Source organism: Bubalus kerabau, chromosome 5, assembly GCF_029407905.1.
Source record: "Bubalus kerabau isolate K-KA32 ecotype Philippines breed swamp buffalo chromosome 5, PCC_UOA_SB_1v2, whole genome shotgun sequence".
NCBI classification, from domain to species: Eukaryota; Metazoa; Chordata; class Mammalia; order Artiodactyla; family Bovidae; genus Bubalus; species Bubalus kerabau.
Genome location: NC_073628.1, coordinates 127,991,940 through 128,012,755, shown reverse-complemented (window position 1 = coordinate 128,012,755; position 20,816 = coordinate 127,991,940). Strand labels below are relative to the sequence as shown.

Here is a 20,816-nt window from a genome sequence, read left to right as displayed (position 1 = left end):
GAAAAGAGATGGTGAGAAGAGATACTGTGCAGAAAGCTCTCCAGAGGCCCCCAAGGACACGTTGTTGCTGTCTGGGGTGGCCTTGGGCTGGATGTGGGGACAGGAGGAGGATGAGACATTGGAGAGAGCTCTTGGGGTGCTGATGGGCGGAAGAAGGCCCCGCAGCAGGTGGGATGCTCAGTCCCTCCCCCCATGGAAGGTCAATTAGAGGTCATCAATTCAGAAGGAAACCCAGGGCTCTGGCAAGGTAAGTTCTGTGGCATCCTGGATGGCAGGGGGGTTTGGGGGGAGAATGGATACATGTATATGTATGGCTGAGTCCCTTTTCTGTTCACCTGAAACTATCATAATATTGTTTATCAGCTGTTCAGTTCAGTCACTCAGTCGTGTCCGACTCTTTGTGACCCTGTGAATTGCAGCACGCCAGGCCTCCCTGTCCATCACCAACTCCCGGAGTTCACTCAAACTCACGTCCATTGAGTCGGTGATGCCATCCAGCCATCTCATCCTCTGTCATCCCCTTTTCCTCCTGCCCCCAATCCTTCCCAGCATCAGAGTCTTTTCCAAGGAGTCAACTCTTCTCATGAGGTGGCCAAAGTACTGGAGTTTCAGCTTTAGCATCATTCCTTCTAAAGAACACCCAGGACTGATCTCCTTTAGAATGGACTGGTTGGATCTCCTTGCAGTCTAAGGGACTCTCAAGAGTCTTCTCCAACACCACAGTTCAAAAGCATCAATTCTTCGGTGCTCAGCTTTCTTCACAGTCCAACTCTCACATCCATACGTGACTACTGGAAAAACCATAGCCTTGACTAGATGGACCTTTGTTGACAAAGTAATGTCTCTGCTTTTGAATATGCTATCTAGGTTGGTCATAACTTTCCTTCCAAGGAGTAAGCGTCTTTTAATTTCATGGCTGCAATCACCATCCACAGTGATTTTGGAGCCCCCCAAAAATAAAGTCTGACACTGTTTCCACTGTTTCCCCATCTATTTGCCGTGAAGTGATGGGACCAGATGCCATGATCTTCGTTTTCTGAATGTTGAGCTTTAGGCTAACTTTTTCACTCACCTCTTTCATTTTCATCAAGAGGCTCTTTAGTTCCTCTTCACTTTCTGCCATAAGGGTGGTGTCATCTGCATATCTGAGGTTATTGATATTTCTCCTGGCAATCTTGATTCCAGCTTGTGCTTCTTCCAGCCCAGCGTTTCTCATGATGTATTCTGCATGTAAGTTAAATAAGCAGGGTGACAATATACAGCCTTGATGTACTCCTTTTCCTATTTGGAACCAGTCTGTTGTTCCATGTCCAGTTTTAACTGTTGCTTCCTGACCTGCATATAGGTTTCTTAAGAGGCAGATCAGGTGGTCTGGTATTCCCATCTCTTTCAGAATTTCCCACAGTTTATTGTGATCCACACAGTCAAAGGCTTTGGCATAGTCAATAAAGCAGAAATAGATGTTTTTCTGGGAACTCTCTTGCTTTTTCCATGATGACAAAACAAAAAGTTAAAAAAAAAGCTCAGAGGTTAAAATTTACTTGCCACTAAATGGAAAATTGCAATGGTACCCCACTCCAGTACTCTTGCCTGGAAAATCCCATGGGTGGAGGAGCCTGGTAGGCTGCAGTCCATGGGGTTGCAAAGAGTCGGACACGACTGAGCGACTTCACTTTTACCTTTCACTTTCATGCACTGGAGAAGGAAATGGCAACCCACTCCAGTGTTCTTGCCTGGAGAATCCCAGGGACGGGGGAGCCTGGTGGACTGCCATGTATGGGGTCGCACAGAGTCGGACACGACTGAAGCGACTTTAGCAGCAGTAGCAGCAAATGGAAAATTACTATATCCTACAAAGTCCCCAAAAGAAATCTTAACATATTCTGGGAGATGCCAGGTATTTAAAAATAAAGGGTTGTTGTTGTTAAGTCACTTCAGTTGTGTCCGACTCTGTGCGACCCCATAGACGGCAGCCCACCAGGCTCCTCTGTCCCTGGGATTCTCCAGGCAAGAACACTGGAGTGGGTTGCCATTTCCTTCTCCAATGCATGAAAATGAAAAGTGAAAGTGAAGTCACTCAGTGGTGTCCAACTCTTCGCGACCCCATGGACTGCAGCCTACCAGGCTCCTCTGTCCATGGGATTTTCCAGGCAAGAGTACTGGAGTGGGGTGCCATCGCCTTCTCCGAAAACAAAGGGTAGTGGTTCTGAAAAGTACTAGGGGATCCTGCGAAGGTGTTGTTGAAATTCCAGGGCTTAGATTGGCCGTGGAAGTACTAGTGGCGGATTCTGCGTCTTCTAGGAGCTCTGTGGGAGAAACTCATGTCTCAGCAACTTGTAGGTAATTACCAGGGGACCGTCTGGTTGGAGGACCTCTAATTTCTGACCTCATATTTTATGAAAGGGAGAGTTTATATCCCTTCTTGCTCTGATTCCCTGAAGAAAGGGGTTTGTGAGTAGTAGGTTCTGAGCTAGACTCTGAAGGCAAGTAACTCCGTGAACTGGTACTAAAGGGGCTCCATCCCTGAGGGGTGAGGTGGGGGCCCAGGGGTCTCAAAACCTGGGTTTGAGCCCTGGCACCGTTATTTCTGGTTGAATGACCTCACCATGTTCACATTCATCATCTATAAATGCCTGCCTCCGTTGCTCCACATACTTCACCCAACTCTTGTGAAAATACAATGAGCTCATGGGTGAGATCTAAGTTTTGGCATTACTGTCGTGTATTACAAGTGCTTGCTGGGGGCTTAACATTTTGTGCTTGTTTTAATTTGACTTCGACATATGTGAGAGGTTTAAGTAAAGCAATGACGGCCATAGAGGGGTTTACATTTAGCTAACTCTATGTCATTTGGGAACTGATCATTTAATTTGCAGAATTTTAGGACTTCCTGTTACCTGCTTTATTAAGAGTATAGACATGACTGCCATAACAGAGAGCTTTAGAATGGCACAGCCTTAAACAACCTGGGAATGCGTTTCTCTTTCTTGTAACAGTCCAGAGATGTAAGAGGTCCAGGGCAGTTTTGGGGGTGGGGTGGGCTGGGGTGGTACGTGCGGTCAGGAACTGAGGCGCCTCTGTCTTGCTTTTCTCTGCGGCTTTCCCCTCTTGGTCTAAAGGTGGCTGTTCCAACTCCACCCAGCAGGAAGAGGATGACCACAGCCTCAGCGCCAGAACTATTCAAATATCCACCCTTGGAGACACTGTATGTGCTCAGCATCCTTGTGTCCAGATAAAAATTCAGTTCCTGTGCAAGAAGGGAGACTGCATGTGCAGAGTGGGCAGCTCACAGCCTGTCAGTGGGATCATGCTGTTAGCTTCCCTTTAAGAAGCACCTGGAAGATGGAAGACACGGTGGTTTTGTTAATCAAGTCTTATAAACCACTGTGGAATGGCATTGGAAGGGGAGAGTGAGGAGGATGAGACTGTTGGGTTAGAGGAGGCTTGGAGATGGTTTGTGCTTTTAATTTTTTAATGTATGTATTTACTCGGCAGCCGGCAGGATCTTTAGTTGCAGCGTGTGAACCCTTAGTTGCAGCATGTGGGATCCGGTTCTCTGAGCATGGAGTCCTGGCCACTGAACCACCAGGGAGGTCCCTGGGGCTCCCTTCTCTTTAGGCTTTTGCACAGTAATCTGTTATTCCTGGAGCATGTGGTGGTCCCGTCCTGCTGCGCTTGGTGCCCGTGCTGGGTTCTGTGGACTCACATCGTGGTCCCTGCTCTCTAAAGGTCCGCTCTGCGGGGAGACGGGCGTGGCAGAAGTGAGGACAGACGTGGCTGGTGTACACTGTGCTGGAGGCAGGCGGGCGGCGTGGGCTCAAGGGAAAGACCTGCACACCCTGGGCAGGCAGGGTGTGTGTGTGTGTGTGTGGTGTGGTGTGTGTGGTGTGTGTGTGTATGTGTGTGATGTATGTGTGTGTGTGATATGTGTGATGTGTGTCTGTGATGTGTGTATGATATGTGTGTGATGTGTGTGTGATGTGTGCGTGTGTATGTGTGATATGTGTATGATGTGTGTGTGTTATATGTGTATGTGTGGTATGAGTGATGTGTGTGTGATGTGTACGTGATGTGTTTGTGTGTGATGTGTATGTGTGTGATGTATGTGTATGTGTGATGCGTGTGTGTGATGTGTGTGATGTGTTTGTGTGTGATGTATGTGTATGTGTGATGCGTGTGCGATGTGTATGTGTGTGTATGATATGTGTGTGTGTGATTGTGTGTGTGATGTGTGGGTGTGATGTGTGTGTGATGTGTGTGTGTGTATGATATGTGTGTGTGACGTGTGTATGTGTGTGATGTGTATGTGTGATGTGTGTATGTGTGATGTGTGTGATGTGTTTGTGTGTGATGTGTTTGTGTGTGATGTATGTGTATGTGTGATGTGTGTGTGTATGTGTGTGTGTGATGTGTGTATGTGTGTGGTGTGTGTGTGAGTGTGATGCGTGTGTGATGTGTGTGTGTGTATGATATGTGTGTGTGTGTGTGTGATGTATGTGTATGTGTGATGCATGTATGAGTGTGCATGATATGTGTGTGTGATGTGTGTATGTGTGTGTATGATATGTGTGTGATGTGTGTGTGTGTGTGATGTGTGTGTGTGTGATGTGTGTATGTGTGTGGTGTGTGTGTGTGAGATGTATGTGTATGTGTGATGCGTGTATGATGTGTATGTGTGTGTATGATATGTGTGTGTGTGTGATGTGTGTATGTGTGTGGTGTGTGTGTGTGTGAGATGTATGTGTATGTGTGATGCGTGTATGATGTGTATGTGTGTGTATGATATGTGTGTGTGTGATGTGTGTATGTGTGTGGTGTGTGTGTGAGTGTGATGCGTGTGTGATGTATGTGTGTGTGTATGATATGTGTGTGTGTGAGATGTGTGTGTGTGATGTGTGTGTGTGTGTGGTGTTTGTGTGTGATGTGTATGTGTGTGTATGATATGTGTGTGTGTGATGTGTGTGTGTGATGTGTGTATGTGTGTGATGTGTGTGTGTGATGTGTGTATGTGTGTGTGTGTGAGATGTATGTGTATGTGTGATGCATGTACGATGTGTATGTGTGTGTATGATATGTGTGTGTGTGTATGTGTGTGTGGTGTGTGTGTGTGTGAGATGTATGTGTATGTGTGATGCATGTACGATGTGTATGTGTGTGTATGATATGTGTGTGTGTGATGTGTGTATGTGTGTGATGTGTGTGTGTGTGATGTGTGTGTGTGTGTGTGTGTGAGATGTATGTGTATGTGTGATGCATGTACGATGTGTATGTGTGTGTATGATATGTGTGTGTGTGTATGTGTGTGTGATGTGTGTGTGTGTGATTGTGTGTATGATATGTGTGTGTGATGTGTGTGTGTGATGTGTGTGTGTGTGTGTGTGAGATGTATGTGTATGTGTGATGCATGTATGATGTGTATGTGTGTGTATGATATGTGTGTGTGTGTATGTGTGTGTGGTGTGTGTGTGTGATGTGTATGTGTGTGTATGATATGTGTGTGTGTGTGTGTGTGTGATGTGTGTATGTGTGTGTGATGTGTGTGTGTGTGATTGTGTGTATGATATGTGTGTGTGGTGTGTGTGTGTGATGTGTATGTGTGTGTATGATATGTGTGTGTGATGTGTGTGTGTGTGTGTGATGTGTGTGTGTGTGTGTGAGATGTATGTGTATGTGTGATGCATGTATGATGTGTATGTGTGTGTATGATATGTGTGTGTGATGTGTGTGTGTGTGTGTGATGTGTATGTGTGTGTATGAGATGTGTGTGTGTGTGTATGTGTGTGTGGTGTGTGTGTGTGTGAGATGTGACCAGGTGGGATGAGGTCACGGCACAGGAGGTGTCACTGGGAGGAGGGCTGTGTCCTGAGTGGTGGTCCCTGGGAGAACGAGGGAACTAGCTGGCGATGGTGATGAGGCGTTGTCCTCTAGAGGACGTTCTTGGCTTACGGTGTTTATTTCTGTTTCTCTCCTAGAAACTCTCAGCGTGGGCTGCAGGACCTTTGTCACAGGAGCGATGCTGCCCCGGTGGGAACTGTCCTTTTACCTGTTAGCTTCCATAGGCTTCCACTTCTATTCTTTCTATGAAGTCTACAAAGTCTCCAGAGGTAAGGTCCCAATTTTTCTAAATTTGTGTCAGGAAAGCAAGGTGGAGGCGTAAGTGCTCAGAGGTGGAAGGTTCAGGAAGACGGCCTCATGGGCGCAGGGTGGCTTGAGCTCTGCTTTGCTTTCCCCTTGTCGTGGGCAGTTGGAATCGATGACCTGAGTCAGTGGAGGTTTCCACCCTAATCTTGGATCTTCTAGATGATCCCATGGCTGGTCCTCTGAAGCGGGAAGGTTTGGTTCAGCGGCCACTGAAAGCCGTGGAGGTGCTTTGCATTGATAAATAGTAGTAACCTCTTAAATTTCTCCCTTGCCACTGGTCCTCTCGGCCACGTGGAGGCTGCCCACGGTGTTGGAGGCCCGGACCCCCTTCCTCTTCTTGTCCTGCTATCTGCCGTGCCTTTGTGCACATGTTGAAGAGGAACTGTTCGCAAGCCCTTGGAAGGGGATGGACCCTCCTTTCCTTTAAGGGCATCTTGGAGTAAACATTGCCATGTCACTTCTGCTCACACCAGTTGACCAGTGCCAATTCCCGTGGCCCCAGCTAGTCGGCTGGGAAATATTGTGCTTCGCTCGGTGGCCGTGTGCTACATAAAACTTTCCCTACTGGGGAGGAATGGAAGAGCGAATTTTAACGGGTCCACGAGTGGTCTCTTCCATAGCCAAGGACAGTTTCCTAGAGGTGATGGTGAGCCTTGTCTTAAGGAAGAATAGAAGTCAGCCAAGGAGAGAAGAGGGCAGAGGCTCTGTGGACAGAGGTGGGTTTGCAGGCAAACGGACAAATGTGTGCCATGCCGCTGGGGTGCGAGGGCACACAGCATGACCTGGGAACTCCGCTGGTGCTGGAGGGGGCGCAAGGGTTGAGCTTAGATCAAGGAGTGGGGATAGGTTGTGAAGGACTCTGTGTATTCCTTTGGCTAAGGCTGCTGCTGCTGCTAAGTCGCTTCAGTCGTGTCCAACTCTGTGCGACCCCATAGATGGCAGCCCATCAGGCTCCTCGGTCCCTGGGATTCTCCAGGCAAGAATCCTGGAGTGGGTTGCCATTTCCTTCTCCAATGCATGCATGCAGGCTAAGTCGCTTCAGTCGTGTCCAACTCTGTGTGACCCTATGGACAGCAGCCCACCAGGCTCCTCTGTCCACGGGATTTTTCTAGGCAAGAATACTGGGGTGGGTCGCCATTTCCTTCTCCTTTCACTGAGGAGTCTGGACTTTATCTTGAAGGTAGGAGAGTTTGCTGAAAATAATTGTGCTTACTGAAAATGGCAAAGGTGGGTTTGGGGGAGCATGGTTGGCAGTGCTGAGCTCTGGGTGTCTGCCTCCACATGGATCCCTGGGATTGGTTTGCATCGGCAGGATCAGCTTTGCTCCCATTCTACACGTGTCCCGCTCAGAGCTGTGGGCTTGGTCGCAGAGACTGACTGTTGAAAGTAGATGAAGATGGTTGGGTCAAGGCCATCCGAATAGCTGCATTCCTCTGCTGGAGGCTCTCAGCTCTCAGGGCCCACGTGCACAGAGCTCACCTGCTCTGTGTCAGGCACCCTGCTAGGTTCTTTCTGTACCTGTCTTATTCCATCTTTAGGGCGGCCCTGAGATGTGGTGTATTTCTTGGGAGACGGGCTTGGCCGCAGAAACACAGCCTCTGCAATGACTGTCGTCAGGGATGGTATGGTGTCTGGAGACCGCCCACGACCTTGGCTCCTTCTGCCACGTTGCCCTGCTGTCCTTGACATATGGTTCCTCTCTCATGACATGAGGTGGCTGCTCCAGCTCACATGCCATCTTCACTTCTTTTCCCAGCAGGAAGCATGGAAGGGATGGGGAGGACAGACCCTCTTTTCCAGAGCATAACCCTGAAAGTTCCCTTTATCGTGTTCATCCAGGTACTGTTCCCTAGATCCTAGCTCTGTGGACACATCAACTGTGAGGGAAGCTAGTAAGTGTGATCTTTGGTTGGGAGGCCATTTTTTTCCCCCCACAGTGGAACTGAAGGATTCTATTATAGAAGAGGAAAGAAAGAATGGGTGTTAGCAGTTAGTCATCAGTCTTCTCCATAAATGGGGTGTCTTTGTTATTCATTGTTACATAACAGATCGCCCTGAAGCTTTGTGATTTAAAACAACCACCGCCTGCTATCACTCACTGTTCTGTGAGGTTTTTTTCCCCTTTTAAATAGACTATTTTTTTTAGAGGAGTTGTAGGTTCACAGCAAAATTGGGCAGGAAATAAAAAGAGCTTCTATGCACTCAGTGTCCCAGACAAGCACAGCCTTCCTGACTACCAGGTCCTGCACCAGATTTGTTGCAGTTAACAACCTGCGTAGATACATCATTATCACCCGAAGTCTGTAGTTTACTGCAGGGTTCATTCTTGGTGATATGCATTCTGTGAATTTTGAGAAATGTAAGTTACATGTTTGCGTCATTATATCAATAATATACAGAGGAATTTCACTGCCCTAAAAATCTTCTGTGCTCTGTCTGTTCATCCCTCCCTCCTCTTTAACCACTGGCAACCACTTACCCTTTTACCATCTTCATAGTTTCACCTATTGTCATTTAAAAAAACATTTTTTTTTTTTGCCACACCATGCGGCTTGCGGGATCCTAGTTCCCTGACCAGGGATCAGAACCTGGATTCCCTGCAGAGTCTTAACTACTGGATTGCCAGGGAATTCCCCAATTTGACCGATTTCAAAATATCATATAGTTGGAATCTGAAATTGTGTCTTTCACTTAATATGCATTTAAGTTCCTCCTTGACTTTTCACAGCTTGAGAGCTTATTTCTTTTTAGTGATGAACAGTATTCCATTGTCTGAATATATTTGATGAACAATATTCCATTGTCTGAATACTCATTCACTGATTTAAAGGCATCTTGCGGCCTCCTAGTTTTGGCAATTCTGAATAAAGCTGCTGTTAAATCCGTATGAAGGTGTTTGTATGGACATTACAACACCCATTACTCCCTTTGGGTAAATACCGAGGAGCAGTGGCTGAATTGTACGTTAAGAGTATGTTTATTTTTTATAAGAAATTGCCAGTTTTCTTTCAGAGTAGCTATATATCATTTTGCATTCTCACCAAAAACGGGTTCCTGTTGTTCCACATCCTTGTAAGCATTTGGTGTTGTTAATGTTTTAGATTTTGGCCATTGTAATATGTGTGTAGTGATATCTCATTATTGTTTTAATTTGCATTTTCCTGACGATGTGTACTGTGGAGCATATTTTCATATGCTTCTGTATAGTCCTTTGGTGAGCTGGCAGGTCAGGACTTCTACCCATTTTAAAATCAAATTGTTCATTTTCTTATTGTTGATTTTCAGCAGTTTTTTTGTATCTTTTAGATAATAATCCTTTATCAGATATCTCTTTTGCAGGTATTTTCTCCCAGTCTGTGGCTTATCTTCTTATTCCCTTGACTGTGTCTTTCACAGAGCAAAAGTTTTTAACTTTAATGAGCCCAACTTACCAAGTTTTCCTTTCATGGATTATGGTGTTGTATCTAAAAAGTGTGTCTATGGTGTTTTATCTAAAAAGTCATTGCATACTCTGATACTATCCTCTAGGTGTTTATAATTTTGTGTTTTACATTTAGATCTATGCTATCCGTTTGTGATATCCATTTGTGTGTGTCTGGATTCTTTTTTTTTTTTTGCATGTGGATGTTCATTTGTTCCAGCACCACTTGCTGAAGAGATACTCCATTGTATTACCTTGGCTCATTTGTCACAAAGACTGGCTGAGTAAACTTATATGGGTCTGTTTCTGGGCAGTCTATTCTGTTGAGTGGATCTCTTTGTTCTTTTACCAATACCAAACTGTCTTGCGTATCATAGCTTTAAAGTAAAGTCTTGAAGTTGGACTGTATTGGTCATTCAATTTTATTTTTCTCTGTCAATATTATGTTTTATATTCTGAGTCTTTTGCCTCTCCGTGTAAACTTTAGAATCTGTACCAAGAAGATACCAAGTTTGTTGGTATCTACAAAATAACTTGCTAGAATTTTGATTTGGATTGCATTGACTGTATATAGGTCAAGTATGGCAGAACGGACACCTTGACAATCTTGAGTCTTTCTATCCATGAGCATGAAATACATATATCTCTATTTATTTAGTTATTTGACTTCATTTGTCAGAATTTTGTTATTTTTCTCATCTAAGACACATATTTTGTTACTTAAATATTACATTTTTGAGGGTGCTGTTTTTAATTTCAAATTTTGTTCATTGCTGGTATATAGTAAAGCTATTGACTTTTGTATATTAACCTTGAATCCTACAACCTTGTTACAATTGCTTATTAGTTCCAGAAGTTTTTAGGTAGATTCTTTGTTTTTTCTAGATAGACAATCATGTTAACTGCATACAAAGACAATTTTATTTCTTCTTGACATTCTGCTTACCTTCTATTTCATGTTCTTCTCCTTATTGCATTAGCAAGATTTCCAGTACAGTGGTGAGAAGGAACAGCCTTACCTTTTTCCTGATCTGAGCAGGAAAGCTTCTAGCTACTCACCATTAAGTATGATGTTAGTAGGTTTTTGTAAATTTCTTTACCCAGTTAAGAAGGGTCCTCTCTTATTTCTAGTTTGCTGGGAGTTTTAAGTCCTAAATGGATATTGCATTTTTTTTTTTCAGTGCTTTTTGTGCATCTACTGATAGGATCATGTGGTTTTTCTTTAGCCTGTTGTGATGGACTGCATGGACTGATTTTCATGTCCCGTGAGACTTTGTTTTTAATAAATCTGGATTGGACCTAGCTGGACAACTCTTCTGCTTTGTGTGTTGTTCGCTGGGCTGCAGTCATCTGGTGGCTGAGCTAGGCTGAAACGTCCAAGATGGCTCAGTCACATGATTGGGTATCAGTCAAGAGCTCCGCTGGAGGCTGTACGGTTCTCTGTACATGGTTCTCCACATGGCTTTCAAGAAGGAGCATTGCATATGTATAAAACCAGAAGCTGCAGATCTCTTAGAATACAACCTAGAAAGTTGTATATGTCACTTCTGCCTCATTTATTGGTCAAAGGAAATCTTAGGGCCAGTTTGGATTCAAGCAGAAAAAAGAGATGGCTTTTTATGGCTGGAGCCGTAGACAGGGAGAGAAGGGATTGATGGCGGTCATCTTTAGGAGCCTCTACCACAACGAGTATTATAGTTCTTTACGCAAACAGGGATACCAAAGTTGAAAAATATCACTTGTCCAAGGCCACACATCTGAAAAATGATGGAACAGGTTTGTCCAACACTAGACCCAATATTTTATTCTGTTCTGCCACTCATGTTTGTTGATAATTTAATTTCCTAAAGTGGCTTGCATTACAGGGGAAGCTCTTTTATCCATTGTGTGGTAAAACTTCAAACCTTAAGATTTCAACTCATTGGAATAAAACTTGTCCTTTCTCTGTGGTGAAAAGTACTGGGACGGAGGTGGGAGAGGACCCTTCTGTGGAGGGTACAAAACTATTCTGCACCTCAGTTGATCCAGAGGCTGTCATCCTGTTTGACTTCTTACTGACCACACCCTAGCCTGGGGCTTCTTTTATCTTTTATGCTTTTGTCTTTTAATGTCAGTGCCAATGTGTTTGGCCACTCCCAAGAAATGTCTTCTTCCTCTAATGCCTTTGCCCATGCAGCTCACAGAAACCAGATCCCCCTGCCAAAGTGTGTTCAATGGTGTGATGTTGAGTCTTCTTGGCTCCATGTCTTACTGTCTAATTCAGGAAAAAGTGCTGCTTAACCCACTTTATGGAAATAGGTCCACTGGGGAAACTCGTCTTCTATGAAATTTTTTGGAGTGTTTGTCTCTGAAGCAAATACAGGGCCTAGAACATATTAAAAGCTCAAAGCTTATTTGTTAAGTGAAATGCCACCAGGGGGCATTTGCACGGCTGACTTCTCTGGGCACAAATGTGGCATCTAATTTACTAATTTACAAATTTCTTCCTCATCAGCAGTAGCAGGGTTGTCCAACTATGAGGGACAGCAGACTGATTTTAACAGCCCTAGTCAAATGGGATCTCTTGGTAAATCCACAGCAGGGACTGAGCAGAACACACACACACCTCCTTCCTCCCAACTCTACCAAAAGTCTACTTAGGGCATCTCAAAGTCATATGCAAGTGCTTGGGGGTGCTGGTGGGGTGGGGAGGGTGGTGATGATCTGTGCGGGGTGACCTCTCCCCTGGTATTCTGGAGAATGGGGGCTCGTCCAGACCTGCTGCATTACATTCGTGTCTTATGGTTTAGAATATGTAGAAATTACTTTTATGTCTCTCTGATTGCACTTAATTTGAGGAAAGCTACAGTGAGCCACGCAGTAACCTTGAAAGAATGAATGCCTCTGCCTAAGAGAGGGCCCTGAAGTTTTGTTGTCCGTATCAGCTTAATGCAGTTCTTGAGATGAAAACAGTTGAGTTCTCATCAGAGAAAAACCATTGGTGATAGGAGATCACCTGGAAAGGCATCTGGAAGGGAAAGTCTTAGCCTGCTATTTCAATTTACTACCGATTGGCTTATACTCAAATTTTCTATTTCTTCTTGTGCCCCTTTTTTGACATTTTGTAGCTTTCTAGAGATCTGTGCATTTTATGGAGGTTTTCAACTTGATTAGTATATAGTGGTTCATAATACTCATTAAATTTTTGTTTGTTTCTCTAGTTGGCTTTTATCTCTTTATATATTTTATTTATTTGCATCTTCTCCTTCACTCCATCCCTCCCTTCCTCTCTTGTTCTTCTCCCTCCCTCCTATTTTGTTTTCCTTTGATCACTTATGTTAGAGATCTTATTAGTCTTTTCAGCTTTGGCTTTGTTAGGTTTGTTAGTTGTTTCTTTTTGTTCTCCAGCCCATTGATTTCTGCCCTTATCTGATTATTCCCTTCCTTATTATTTCTTTGGATTTGCTCTGCTCCTTCTCATTTCAACTTCATGAGTTGAATGCTTGTTTATTTTCTGAGAAATCTGTTTGTACTCTTGTGTCTGATTGTTTTTCTCAGAAGGATTTCCAGAAGAGGAATTATAGAGTCAAACTACATGAAAAAGATTTTAAGGTTCTTGATAGATATACCCAGATTGTTCTCCAGAAATTCTTTGTCAATTAACACTCTTTCTGTTGGAGAATGTCTATCTTATTGTAGTCTCAGCCTTTATTCTTCAGTCCATCTCACATGTATTTGATATATGGTATGAAGTGAAGAGTTGAATTATTTATTTTCCCACCTAGATAACTGAACACTATAAACTAAGTCTTTCTTTACTGAATTTTAATGCAATCTTGAGCATGTACTAAATTCTTATATCTATTAAAATTCTTTTATGTATACACACACACATATGCACACACACAATTTGGGGGCTGTCTTTTCCGGGGGCTGTCTCTTCTGTTTCATTGATTTTTCAATCAGTTCTTACATCAGTACTGTGCTGTTTTAATTATTTTTGCTTTTTGAATGTCTGAGTATCTGGTGGAGTAAGTTACCACTCTTTTTTCTTTATTTCCATTCTTTTCTTAGCTATTCTTACTGGTTTATTCTTCGAGATACGTGTTTGAAATTGTCAAGTTTGAAAAAAATGTCATTAGGGTTTTAATTAGATTACAGTAAACGTAGAAATTAATTTTTAAGTAATTAAAAATCTTATAATATTGTGTCTTTTCATCAAGGAGTATGGTATTTTTTTCTCAAGGTTTCTCTTATTTCCCTTAGTAAAAGTTCATGGTGTCTTCATAATAGGGCCTGTTAAAATTCCTGTTAAGATTGTTTCTAAGTCTTTTTTTTCCTTTTGTAATTGGGATGTTTTCTAGTTGTATTTTCTGTAATTTCTAGCTGATTATGTCTGGTCTGTAGTAAAGGTGTTTGTTTTGGTTTCTCTGTTTTATGTTACAATTATTTAATTCTCTTAGTGTTTGACATTTATCATTTGATTCTCCTGGTTTTTGTATTTAGATAATATCATTCAAACATAATGATAATGGTTCTGCTTCATCTGGGCTTCCCTGATGGCTCAGTTGATAAAGAATCTGCCTGCAATGCAGGAGACCTTGATTTGATTCCTGGATTGGGAAGATCCACTGGAGAAGGAATAGGCTACCCACTCCAGTATTCTGGCCTGGAGAACTCCATAGTCCATGGGGTCGCAAAGAGTCGGATACCACTGAGCAACTTTCACTTTTTGCTTTGTCTATTATTACTTAACCAGGACTACTAGAACAATGTAGTAGTTGGAAAAGAATGCTATCCTTATTTTAATCCTTACTTTAATGGAAATACCTATATTGCTTTACTGTTAGTGATAACTGAATAAGCTTTGCTCTGGGGGGAAAAATCATGTTAAGGTATACTTCTAGCTCCCTTTTACTAAAATTTTAAGATAAGCAATATATGTTGAATTTTATCCATTTTTTAAAGTATCTATTCAGATGATCACATAGTTTTCCTTTTTCAACCTATTGATATCACTTACAGATTTTTCCAGTTTGGTTTATATGGATTCCTACAACAAACCTACTGTGACTAGGGTATTCTTAAATACACTGCTTGTTTCCTTGTTTAAAAAATATTAATAATTTTGAAATGAGATTAGTTGGCCTACAGTTTCGTTGTTTCATCTGCAGATTTCAATATCAGCATTTTGTTAACTTTCTGAAATGAATGAGGAAGCTCCCCCTCTCATAATATGGGGCAGCTTAAACAGTATCAGATTTTGATGTTATTCGCTTGTAAATTTGTCTAGCCATGAAGTCTCTTTTTAAGTAGATTCATTAAAAAACTTTTCAGTATCTTTCAGGATTCTTGGTATAGTTAGGTTTTCTTCTCAAGTCAGTGGCATTTATATTTTTCAATTTCATTGACGTTTTCAAATGTACTAACATACGGTTGTATATCATATTCTTAGAATGTCTGGAATCCCACGTGTCTCATTTCTCCTGTTTTAGGAAATTTACTAAGGTTTTGTCTATTTGATAGGTTGATTCTCTTTTTGAAGAACAAGCTCTTGGATTTATTCATAAATTCTACCATTTTTGTGTTATCGGTGATTACTTTCTCATGAACAGCAGCTATCTTAGGTCATTTGGCTTTATAGAGCCTAGGATCACCTCTCATGGGATAGCTGTCTTCCTGAAAAGCTGCAGTTAGAGACATTTTATAAAAGGAACTGTGCTTTTTATTGAGTTATTTCACAGATATTTTATTTTCATTTCTTTAATCTTCAGGGACAAGCAATTAACGTTTTTCCAGATAAACTCTCTGATACCAGGGAGCCCTGATATTTAAGCAAATATGGAGCAAATTATTTGAATTACTGCCTCCAGTTTCTTTTCTTTCTTTTATATATATATATGTGGTAGGTGGTCTTAAATTGGGATGCAAATGTAGTCGAGCATATTCATCTTTGGGCTTTAGTTTGTTCCTTTTGCACACCTGTTCTAATCACTTGTCACTAATCCCAGCTTATGAGAAAAGGATACAGCAGCTCATTTATAGGTGAATTTTTTCATGTTGTTCATTTAACACACGGACCTCTCATGAAGGGATGAGCTTTGCCAATCTGGAAGTAATTTTTGCCACTTACTTTAGTGATTAGAGGAGTTTGGTTGCAAGATGGCTGGTTAGTTACCTGGGGCTCAGTTCAGGATGGGGATGAAGGCTACCAACCCTGTGTTTGAACAGGTGGCCTTGCCCTTGGAACCAGGGAGCTCGCTGCTCATGGAGAGGGCTGCTAGGGGCCTTTCAGTTAGTACAGCCTTGTGGAAGGACCCAAGTGCCTAGGCCCTGCAGGAGGCAAGCCTGCCTAGATAGCCAACAAGGATAGTGGGTGTCATGACACAGCTGAGGCTCCGAACATGCAACCTTGTAGGGCTGCATGTTATACTTGACCTTTGTTTTCTATGTGGCTTCCCTGGTGGCTCAGTGGTAAAAGAATCTGCCTGCAATACAGGAGACCCAGGTTCGATCCCTGGGTTGGGAAGATCTTCTGGAGGAGGGCATGGCAACCCACTCCAGTATTCTTGCCTGGAGAATCCCATGGACAGAGGAACCTGGTGGGCTACAGTCCATGATGGTCACAAAGAGTCGGACATGACTGGGCAGCTAACACTTTCCTATGTTACTCGTGGCCAGGGTCGTAGCAGATTGCTGACTCCCTGCCTTCCTCCTGGATTCTGGGTCTCCTGGCCCACTCCTTCCTCTCAGGCTTACACGGGTGTTTTCTTCCTAAGCTGATACTGAAGGGAGGGGCTCGTGGGGGCCTGCAGAGAGTCTGCTTTCTTAGTGCCTGAGATAAACCTCTCAGTGATTCTGGACAGGGCGGGGCTGGAGGGCTTTTGAAGGCACCCCTCAGGGTTAGACTCCACAGCACCTCACTCCTCTGGCCCCCTGCTTCCTCAGCCATTGCTCCGTGTTGGATCAACACAAGGACATAGCTATGCATTGCTCTTTGCTGGAGCGTCTCCATCTCAGGCTGGGGCTTCTGCCTCTCCGGGAAGCCCTAAGGATTCCCATGCAAATGGTGTGCCTGGTGCCTGTCTGGATAGACCCCAGAATTCCTAAGGAGCTGTAGATGAGCTGCTCCATCTGTGATGGAAATTTGAGGGTCATTTTTGTCCTGTGTTGCTTTGCACCCTATTTACATATATGATATGTGTTTTCTTGGGCTATTTTTAAACCACTTTTTTTGTTCCCTGAGCGGGAACTGGATTAGAGGAGAGGAGGCCCTTGGAGCATCTCATGGGAAAACCAGCACCTCGTCTCTTGCCTGTGGTCACGTCCATGTGCACATTTGAGAGCTGCTTACTGTTAAATTCTCTTATCTTTAGAAGCCCATCTTTTCTGCTCCCTTCTCCACTCTCATTCACTACCACAGTCTTTTAAAGCCACCAGCTTCCTAGAGAAAGGAAGAATCCCTAGGAGCTGATTGGAATTCCTCAAATGCTAGAAGCGTTTGAAGGACAGATAAGCCACAATTGGGCGTGCTAGTCTCTAGCAGTGGCTTGTGTCAGATGAGGGGGTGTGTGTGTGTGTATTTCCCTTGCCTTTAACAACAATTAGAGATTACAGTCTCTAATTACCCCTGCCCCACCCCAGAATTGATTTCCCATCACCCTGTTGACGGTAAAAGGGGTAGTTTAGTTAGAGGCTTTAAGTGAACAGTTTACACTGGCCCTTAAAATGCAGATCTTCTCAGTAGGTGGAATGGGGCTTCCGTGGATCCTTTTGTTGGGGGTGGTTGGTGGCGGAGGGCTGGGGGAGAATCAACAGCAGACTTAATACTGAGCGCTCATCTGTCGAAAGTGCTTCATTTCTATGCTCTCAGTCAGTTCTGTACAGCACTGAACTTTGGGAAGTGGAACCAGGGCGTCTAGAAGAAAGGGTTGGCTCCGCTCACAGTCAGGCCTGTGTGGTGTGGAGGAAAATCGCTAAGCCAAAGAAAGCTGGTTTCTGTTTGCAGTGTACTTTTGCTTAAAAGTGTATGAAAGGGTTAGTTGCTCAGTTGTGTCCGACTCTTTGCGACCCCATGGACTGTAACCCGCCAGGCTCCTCTATCCATGGAATTCTCCAGGCAAGAATACTGGAGCAGGTTGCCGTGCCCTCCTCCAGAAGATCTTCCCAACCCCAGGATTGAACCCAGGTCGCCTACATTGCAGGCAGATTCTTTAGCATCTGAGCCACTAGGGAAGCCCTGAAGAGTGTGTGAGTTACGATGAAATCACTTGCCCAGTGCGTGAGGATGTGGAGGCCCCTCACCCAAGAAGGTAGAATCAGAGAAGTTCTAAGGGCCATTACTGTTTTCCAGAAAGAGCTCCAGCTGCAGCTTGTCAGCTTCCATCCTCCTAGGTCAGCTGAACTCTATAGCAATGCATTTCAGCTGAATCAAGACAGTCTGGAGACAGTGATCACCAAAGCATCACGGATGGATTTACGTTGTAATGTATGTCATACAGCGTTTGTTTGTGTCGAGAAATCAGACAAGGGTGACTGTAGGGTAAGGGAGTTAGAGAAGGAGAGGTTCAGGAAAAGAACTAGACCGGTACTTTGTAGGAACTGATCACCTTTAATGAGGCGAGAAGGGGCAGCAGTCAGATTTGTGAATACTAATCAGTATTACAGCTGCCTCACTAACCCAAGAAAAGAGTGAGTGTATATAGGCATATATGAGGCACTCTGCTGTCTTAAGGGGGCCTGTTCTTCTCCAAGGTGGTTCGGAGTAGTTATCTCTTAAACGACTGGGGCAAGGAATTCTGGAGATCGGCCAGAGGCTGGACCGGCTGGGAGCTGGGTGTAATCAACCTTAATGTCCATTTTTTTCTTCGAGTGAGAGACTTCTTTGTTTTGCATAGAATGGTGGGGAGGACCCAGAGGGGAGTTTTTAACTCCAGGCTATTTTGAGCCTCGTTTCCTTCAGTGACTGGTAGGAATTCTCCAAAAGCTGAGGATTTTGGTCTAGGACGATACTGTCGTGGCCTAGCCACAGGTGAGCTCCTGGGATGTGGCTGCTTCAGACTGGGATGTGCTTTAAGGATAATGTGTCCATGGAGTTTTGAAGAATTAGGAAGAAAAAGGAATATGTGTAATTGTTTAGTGTTGATTCCATGTTGAAATAATGTTTGGATATATTGGGATAAATAAGATATATTGAAATTAATTTCACCTTAAATTTTTGTCTTTTTTTTTCTTTTTACGGTGTGGTTACTAAAAACGTTAAAATTATAAATATGTCTCACGTAGTATTTCAGTTGGACAGTGGCAGGACAGGGTTTCATCTTGATTGTCCTGTCCGCATACGATTCCTTTTTTCCCCACTAGAGGGCGATGTGTCCTAACCGGGGGGCGGCTGGTGCTTCGCACGGACACTTCAAGGCTTTGCAATGTACCCTTCAGTTCAGTTCAGTTCAGTCGCTCAGTCGTGTCCGACTCTTTGCGACCCCATGAATCACAGCACGCCAGGCCTCCCTGTCCATCACCAACTCCCAGAGTTCACCCAGACTCACGTCCATCGAGTCAGTGAATGCACCCTTAGGATATCTCCTAAGGACTCCAGTTTTTCGCTTTGTTTCAATTCTGCGTAATTCTGATGTTTCTGGAGGTTGCACTTTGTAGGAAAGTGAAACCAAACGAGAAGAGACAAGAAAGCAGAGGGGTTTTCCTCCTTCTTATTGATAGCGTTCAGAGGGATCTGCTGCTGTGTTGGGTTGTTGCAGCTTGCTGGTGGGTCTGGGTTTTCTTGGGACTTGAGTCTGTGTATACCACCACACACATATACGTTACCCAGTGTGGCACGTGTGTAACTGTAACAGAAAGGACCGGGGCAACCACACACTGCCACGCCACCTCCCGCAGCTTGTGGAATTCAGTGTGAGCTGCCCTAGAGGTGGGGCCTGGGGGTCCCTGGGCCCAGTGCTCCGTGCGCCTCCCTTTTCTGTCTCCCTGGAGGCAGTGTTGCCTGCGGTTGGAGGCTGGAGCTGCTGTTCGCTTCCAGTGTGTGTGCATCTGCCCTTTGACCCTACTCCGAAACAAGCATCATTTCAGGGAAATTAGGTTTCCCTTGATCTTTCTTGGTTCTCCCTTGTGCTCGTCTGTGTTTTTTGTTTGTTGGTCTGATAAGAACTGGATTTTTTTTTTTTTTTCTTGTCTGTGTAGTCTGTGCCATTTTGGCCGATCTCAGCCATCTCTGGAGGCTTCATCACTGCCCTTATACCGAGGACTTTTCTAAGTCTTTCCCTCCAGCTGAGGCACTCTTTTGCGCTCCATCCATGCCCATCCAGCTGCCTATTAGATATCACGTGTGTGTGTGTGTGTGTGTGGTAGTTGCTCAGTCGTGTCTGACTCTGTGACCCATGGATTGTAGCCCACCAGGCTCCTCTGTCCCTGGGATTCTTCAGTGAAAAGTACTGGAGTGGGTTGCCATTGCTTTCTCCAAGGGGATCTTTCAACCCAGGGGTCGAACCCAGGTCTTCTGCCCTGCAGGCAGACCCTTTACCATCTGAGCCACCAGGGAAGCCCACATAGACACCCAGAGAGATCAATCACTTAGACACCCCAAATTCAGCCCCCACAGCTGAATATCCTTACCTCCCATGTCATGGCATTCATCAGCGTCATCGTAATTTCTTACTACTTGTTTGTCTCTCTTACCCAGGGTGCAGTAAGTCCTGGGAGGGCAATAGCCATGCCGGTCATGTTCTGCTTCCTTCCTACTATTTCACACTGTGCCTGGTTATTGTTCATTTTTTAAACGTTATTTGAATGAAAGTTTTAAAATATTTTTTGTTTTAAACAAATTGTATTGTTCACTTATAAGCATATGTATTGCTGCTGCTAAGTCACTTCAGTCGTGTCCGATATGTGTTACCATTATATAACTCCATCGGTAATCTTGTTAGCATTATGCAGTAGGCTGTGATCACCATCATTTTCTGCCACGGTCTGTTCAAAAACTTTTTTTCACCATTTGTGCAAGTGAGGCATTTGCTCTCATCCCTCCTGTGGTCCCTTGCACCGGGAACTTTCACTCTTGATCCCTCTCCTTTTGTGACCCTTATGGCAAGTTAAAGGGACATTGCCATCAGCCCCTCGTTTTTCCAGGAACTGAGGTCATAGAAATGAAGGAGTGTGACACATCTCCATGCCTGTAGCTCAGTCCAGAGGCAGCTTTTCCAGGCTGTATGCCAGTTTCTTTTAGTGCCTCTCCTAATAAGCCAACCCAGTTTTATTTAGA

At 44.0% G+C, this 20,816-nt stretch overlaps 1 protein-coding gene across 24 annotated transcripts in view; it reads left to right on the top strand.

Annotated features, from left to right (window-relative positions):
• HHAT (hedgehog acyltransferase) overlaps positions 1-20,816 on the top strand; it is a 354,036-nt gene that overhangs the window by 14,278 nt on the left and 318,942 nt on the right. For 20 of the 24 annotated variants that reach the window (XR_008715105.1, XR_008715106.1, XM_055583064.1 and 17 more), the window contains exon 2: positions 5,973-6,104. Coding sequence is in view for 18 of the 24 variants with exons in the window: in XM_055583064.1 (XP_055439039.1) it covers positions 6,014-6,104 (91 nt within the window). In the remaining 6 variants the exon portion in view is untranslated. Of the gene's footprint in view, positions 1-5,972; positions 6,105-17,971; positions 18,030-18,078; positions 18,573-20,816 lie in introns of those variants that run through there. The other 4 variants (XM_055583071.1, XM_055583073.1, XM_055583074.1 and 1 more) reach the window with 3 other exon arrangements.